Below are 6637 nucleotides of genomic sequence, written 5' to 3'. Positions count from 1 at the left end.
TTATACCCACAGAATGAGCATCTGGGGGGACTCTTGCCTATGGTTCTTGACCCTGCCACTGATCACACAACAAGATAAACCATTTTCTTCCCATTGATGTTTCTGGTCTTCAGCCCCAGATACCGGCGGCTGCTCTTCTCCGGCTGCCCATACAGCATGTTGACAAAGAACTCTGGTTCATCTTCGTCCCTGGGTTGGAAGGTCAGAAACCTAAACATAGCTCTTAGCCTGCGACACAGATAGGTCATGGCTTCCGCTTCGTCTGATGGTTCCTCATACACGGGCTGCTTCATTTCCTCATAGGCAGACAAAATCACTGCCTGAAATAAGTTGATCAATATGCAGATCATCACCAGCATGAACGATGAGAGGAATAGGACCCCCAGAACCCTGTTGTTGGAGAACTCGGTGTTCTGAAACGCTGAGACGCAATAGGAGAGTATCGTCTGCGTGGCATGGATCAGGTTACTATAGTTCCACTCGTGTTGACCGAACACCAGGTAGCCGAAGGCCATGTACACAAAGAAGTACACGGACACCACCAGTGCCATGTGGCAGATGCCGGGAAGGGCCGCCTGAATGGCCCTCTGAGCCAGGCGCACATCATAAAAGAATCTGGAATACCTGAGGGTCTTCAAGATGGTCAGAAATAACAGGAAACCCAAAATGATCCTCATGACGTGATCTACTTGAGAAACTGCGTGAAAGGGAATGAAATCTGCAGGGTTCGACAAGTAAAACCGAATTACGCCCGTGGCCAAGAAGTGCTTCCTGAAGAAGAGCACAATCAGCACGGTAAATATGCATTTTAAAGCAAAGTTGAGCAGATTATACACACTTCTCACGTAGGAGGCCCTTTCTTGCATGATGATATAGCCCTCATCGACCATGTAGGCAAAAAAAAAAATGAGAATGGCCACATACAAGTAGATTTCTGCTGAAGTTTCCCTGTCGAAATCAGCGACCGAGAAGGAGTGCACGGATATACTCGTGTTCACAACTCCTAACTGAGACGCCTCGAAAATGACAGAAACGCTACAGAACAGACTGACGTCTGGATTGAAGGTGGTCAGCTCCACAATCACGGCCCACGTGTTCTCGTCAAGCCAGCCGCTGCTCTGCAGTTCCCTGAGCCTCACGGTGGAATTAAACTGCTGCTGTTCTGGGAAAAAATAGAATGCATAGCCTCCTGACCCGTAGGTGTGTAAGAGTCCGTGGGAGAAATAGCCCCATGTCTTCTCCGGAGGCTTGTAAGTAAACCCGTTGGTATGCTTGTCCTCAGACCTCTTTGCAACTGTGGTCCAAAGGCTGGAGTAGTTTCTCGTGTCTTCCGGGTCGGTGCCATAGTTGGGATGACAATGGACTTCTCCTTCCATGCTGGTTTGCGCAAAGTTGTTGGCAGGCAGGCAGAGTTTATCGCCAGCTTTTGCCCTCACCTGCCTCAGCAGGGGAAGACCCAGGATTTTAGAGGAGCTGTCGGGAAGAAACGTTGGATTCGGGTCATTGTGGAGCAGAGGCACTAGCACGCGGTTCAGCCACCTGTAGATGTCCACCAGCTTGGACACCGAGCCGAGATCCACAGAGAACTGCTTGCGAATCAACTGATTATAGTAAAAGCTGTCCGTGTGGCGCAGGAGGGCGACGAGGCTCAACAGGAGGGCTAGAAAGATGAAGTGAGTTAGAATGTAACACAGGAACAGGAAAGCCCTTCTCTTGATTGTCTTCTTTCTTTTGAATATTAGGATTTCATCTTCCGTGAGGGGCTGGTACATCCTCGATCTTCGGAGCTGCACGATCTGCTCATGTCGCTTTTGCATTTCTTCTGGGCTCAACGTGCTGTGCAGCTCGATCTCGGTATAGCAGTACCTGCCTGCCCATGAAAGGTTTTTACAATATTTGGGCCTACTTGTTTTGAGGCCTGACAGGAGTATAATTTTAGATGGCTGCACCAGAAAAACGGAGAGACAGAATGAACAAAACGATGCAAAGAGCCATTCCATTGACTTTTCATAACCATAGGTCAGCCCGTAAAATACAATGAAGAATGAAGATATACTGGAGGTAACAAAAACCAATAACCACGCTATATAAATGCAACATGAAGGCAAAACGATCCTGCTCTTCTCCTTGAGTTCTACAGGACCCACTTGGGAAGGCGGCTCTCTAGAAGCAACATCTTTATTGTTATTATTGTTTGAGTTACTGGCATTTATATTTTTTCCATGGGTGCGTGAGACCTTCTTCTCTCCTTTCTTCCACATAGGCTGTGCCACGGAGGGTACCTTGGCAGAAGCCTTGTGAAGTCTAGTGCTTTTCGCAGATGGCAGCTTCGAAGCCTTCTTGGTGGGAGCATGCACAGTTTCACGAGCATGCCACTTTTCAAGATATTCCTCCCAGTGTCCACTCTCTGGCACCAAGGAACGCTTCCGGGGAGATACCTTTTCTAGAGTCACACGAGGCTCCCTCTGAGAGTAGGTGAAGAGAAAAGCGATCAATAAATGCACAGGGATGGTAATTAAGACACTTTCCAGTCCTATCATCATTGACCTGATGTACTTCCCCTCTCCTGACTCTGTTTCTTCTGGTCTGTCGAGATTAAAGAACATAATATTACACAAAAGGGAGGCCATCAGCATTGCCAAACAGCAAGAGAGTCTCTGAAGCCTATTGAAGGGCCTAGCAATGACACCGGAGAAAATAGAGAACCACATGTGATTTCTCCCCAGCTTGTAAGTCGAATCTATCAGGAAATAGTCCATTCTGTTTATAGGCTTCTCTGGGTCGGTAACATGAAATGTTCTGTCGAAAGAGGTGTCAACAGAAAGCCATTCCCGGCATAAAAACAGCCAGATGCGTCTGCTGAACAGATTTTCCACTTTGATTCTGCTTAAATACCAACTGGGGGCTTTGCCCTCGTTGTTGTGCCACACACGAACGGAATGGATGTCCCCCAAGTCACTTTTCGTCGTTAGGAGGAAAGTGTTGATGCCTCCGCGGTAGAGGGTTTTAAAATAAGGATGGCTCAGACAGTGCACATCGCTGGCACCTTCTGTTCCCATAAGTTGGATGAAGACATCGGCCCTGGTCCCAGCCCCACAACGGATTCCTGTAAAAATAGTGATGAGGTAACACACCTTATCATAAGGATCGTTATCAAGTAGAATTATCACACGTAGCCAAAGAAACTGATCCATTTCATCTCTCAGCAAGGCCCAGAAAGCTAGGATTATGTACATGAGCATGATGAAAAGTACAGTGAGAAGGGTCACAGGGTTGCGGGTAACGTTCCTGATGACCTCCAACTGTAGATCTACAGGATTAGGGACCACAATCACCTTGGCCGTCAAAAAATGGGTTTGCAGGTGGGTGCTGGCTTGTTTTATTAGGTCCAGCTGCCGCCGGGCCCTCCTTGTGGTTTGGCAGATACAGTGCACTCTTAGCCAGGTGGTCTTCTCTCCGAGAACACAGGTATCTTCTCTCCAATCGCTCTGGATCCCATACATGTCTAGGCAGTGAGCGCTGAAAAGAGCGATTCTCACCAGCTTTTCACTGGCTTTCATGACAAAACGAGGTGCCTGCAGAACTATGATCAAGGTGCACTCAGACGAGCCAGTTCGCTGAGCTACGACTTGCAGCAGGGATGCTGGAAGGCAAACCACGCGGGCCTCCCTAACTGTACAAGCTGAGTCGAACAGGTCACTCTGGTTGGCCATGGGAGGGATGTCATGGGGCGCGAGGAAGGTGGCGACCAGAGCAGTGGGGGTAATTTCACTGCCGGCATATACGAAAACCGTGAACAACACGGTCACTTCGGTCACAATGTGGACCAGCAACTGCTTCACTACACTGCTGTCCACCTCAAACCGAAACTCCCCTGTCGTCCTTTTCAAGGACTCCTCAGCTCCCTCAGGCTCATTCTCGGGTCCCACTGTGAGATTAAAAGCTGCAAAGCTCAAGTTTTTTCTGGCGATGTGCACTTCGGCTACATCAGGCATGATCTCGATCACATCGCCGTTAGGTGTGGTTCCTGTCATTCTGAATCCAACCACCTCTGCAGAACAGCTTTCCTGATCATTCATCCAAGGAAAGGGATCATGTGCAAATTCACAGAACGTGGTGGAAATCGGGGCATTTGCGGGCAAACTAGGAATACTGCTCACGTTTAGCGTCGGACGAAAATAATTTCGACTGCTTTTCTCATTGCTGAAGACGTCAGTAACGTCCCACTTTTCAGTCTTCCTGACGTACATGTTAAAGCTGGAGGATGTCATTGCAGTGGTCTCATTCCCTGGCACTTTACCCTCCAATATTGTGTCTGCTAGTAATTCCAACTCGTAGAAAGGCTCATCAACCACTTCATAGCTAACGGTCAGTTTAAAGATATTAGACAAAGTTGTTAATATCCCAGTGCTCACGATTTCTATTTGTTCAGAGTAAAAGTGTGGATCTTTCTGTCGAGACTGTTGTAGGGCTCGATTTGCTTGCCAGATCCTCACTGTGGCGAGTTTCTGAGCCATTCGAGTGAATGCAGAGGTCGTCTGGGTTAATTTAGTAACACTCATGACTACCTGACTGATTTCCACCAAAGTGCTATTGGGAAGAACGAAAGTCTGGTTGACAAGGTATTCCCGGAGTCTGGTTTTGTCAGCTTGCAAAGTTAATTCAGGTTTCATGTTATTCAAAACAGAAGCTGCTATATATATTAAATAACCTGCAGGGAGAAATTCCTGGTTGTCAAGCAAAGTAGATAGCGATGAATTCGGTCCCATGGTGAAATTGAATAAGCGATCAAGCACATCCTTCCCTGAGATTCTGTCCGTTGGAGCATGTACGGTCGCATACAAAGTCACCTGAGAAAAAGCTCCTAGAGAGTCATATACCTGAACATGGATCTTCATGGCATAACGATTGGCCAACACACCAACAGGGAGAAAGGAAGGGGGCGATGTGGGCTCACTCCCCAAATACAGGATGGCCCCCAGGGTGTTCTCTATTACTGAACTGATCTGACCAAAACCATACAAATCAGAGACTACCATTTTGTATGTAAGAGGGATGTTCTTATCCTTAAAATTATCACACCGGATGACAAACCTGGTAAAAAATGCAACTCCTTTATCTGGATTAATGCTGCACTCTCCGATTTGAGGGACATGGTTAATAATAAAGGGGTGCCTCAAGTCCAAGGTCTCCCCACTCCAAGTTGCTAGATGCACAGACATCCAAAACTTAGCTTCAGGAAAATCCTTAAAAGCAAAAGCTTTTATAGACAAATAAGCACCATTCCTCCCTGTTGTGGTGTGTTTCACCCAATCAAATGTTACCTCATCACCTGAAGACGACAGAATCGACCATTTATAGACATCCTGGCTTGTTGAACAATTTGTGCAATTTAGGAACAAAGAAAATCTGTCTGAAATAACCAAAACGGCATCACAATTTTCAATACACGAAATGTTTGCTGCGGGGGCTGATCCTCTGAGCACGCGTACCGTTTTATCAATATATGCTGTCCTACCACCCTTCCGGATCACCATTCTGAAAAAGTACACACCTCCACCCTTAAGCGTTCCTGGTGAAAGTGTTAGGACAGGGCCAGAGGCCCCTTTCCAGTTCAGATCACTTTGCTTCGGGTGACAGACGCTGTTGCTCATCACTGTAATTTTAGCTCCCTGGTAGTTTTTTGGATCTGTGGTACAGTACCAGGAGAAAAGGAGTGCCTCTGAAGGGTTGTCTGAATCTGGATCGGAGGAATTCCTTCCATCCAGAACCAGCCTATCTGTGAAATTAATTGTTAGGTTGGGACCCCCAGGAATAACTGCCTTTAGGTCACTTCTAACAATGGTGACATACATGAAATCTGACTTTGAGACCTGAGGCCAATTTCGTTTCGTGTAGATGCTGACTGTGAATCTAAACACATACACCCCCCAAGATAAAGAATTTGAGGGTATATGTAAAATAGTTGGAATAAGCCCTGGTTTGATGGTTGGTACATCCAAAGGTCTATACCACTTCGGCAAATCATTTACGGAGGGCACGGAAAAGACCTGCCACTGCGGAACAATTAACGTGGAGTGCGGACATTTGTACTTAAATGTTGCATTGAAGGTATCCTCCATCTTCCTGGTCAACACCACCGGAACACCATCTTTGTTCCTATGGATCTTTACCATGTTTATGACACAGGGCACATCTTCGGATACCTGGCAGGACACCGAAGACTCGATGGCTTGAGGACCGTCCGAGTTGACAGCTTCCAAAACAACAGGCGTGGGCCCGTCCGTGGGACACTTGGTTTGGGCCACGAAGCCCGCGTAGGGGCGAGGGCCATCGGCGGGCAGGTCGGAGGCGGCGCGGCGGGGGCGCCGCAGGTTGGCCGGCGGGACCCGCACGAGCCGGAAGGTCCACTCCGGGCGCCCGAGCGCGCGGTGCAGCGGGGTGCGCCACAGCAGGGACAGGCGGCCGTGGCGCGCGGACAGCCGCAGGTCCACGAGCGTGGGCGCGGCGGCCAGGCGGGCGCGCAGCACGACGCGCAGCAGGACGCAGAAGGGGCGCGCGGGCCCGCGGGGCAGGCAGAGGCGGCCGCCGCCGCGCAGGACCACGCCGCCGCCAGGGGCCGCGCGGGGCCGCAGTT

General features: G+C 48.9%; 1 protein-coding gene across 1 annotated transcript in view; it reads right to left on the bottom strand.

The window, feature by feature from the left end:
• Positions 1-6637, bottom strand: part of PKDREJ (polycystin family receptor for egg jelly) — a 17997-nt gene continuing 11360 nt past the window's right edge. The window contains exon 2 of the mRNA XM_044915756.1: positions 1-6410. Within this exon, the coding sequence (XP_044771691.1) occupies positions 63-6410 (6348 nt within the window). The 3' untranslated portion in view covers positions 1-62. The remainder of the gene's footprint in view (positions 6411-6637) is intronic.

Source organism: Neomonachus schauinslandi, chromosome 5 (assembly GCF_002201575.2).
Source record: "Neomonachus schauinslandi chromosome 5, ASM220157v2, whole genome shotgun sequence".
NCBI classification, from domain to species: Eukaryota; Metazoa; Chordata; class Mammalia; order Carnivora; family Phocidae; genus Neomonachus; species Neomonachus schauinslandi.
This window is presented reverse-complemented; position numbering and strand designations above follow the sequence as displayed.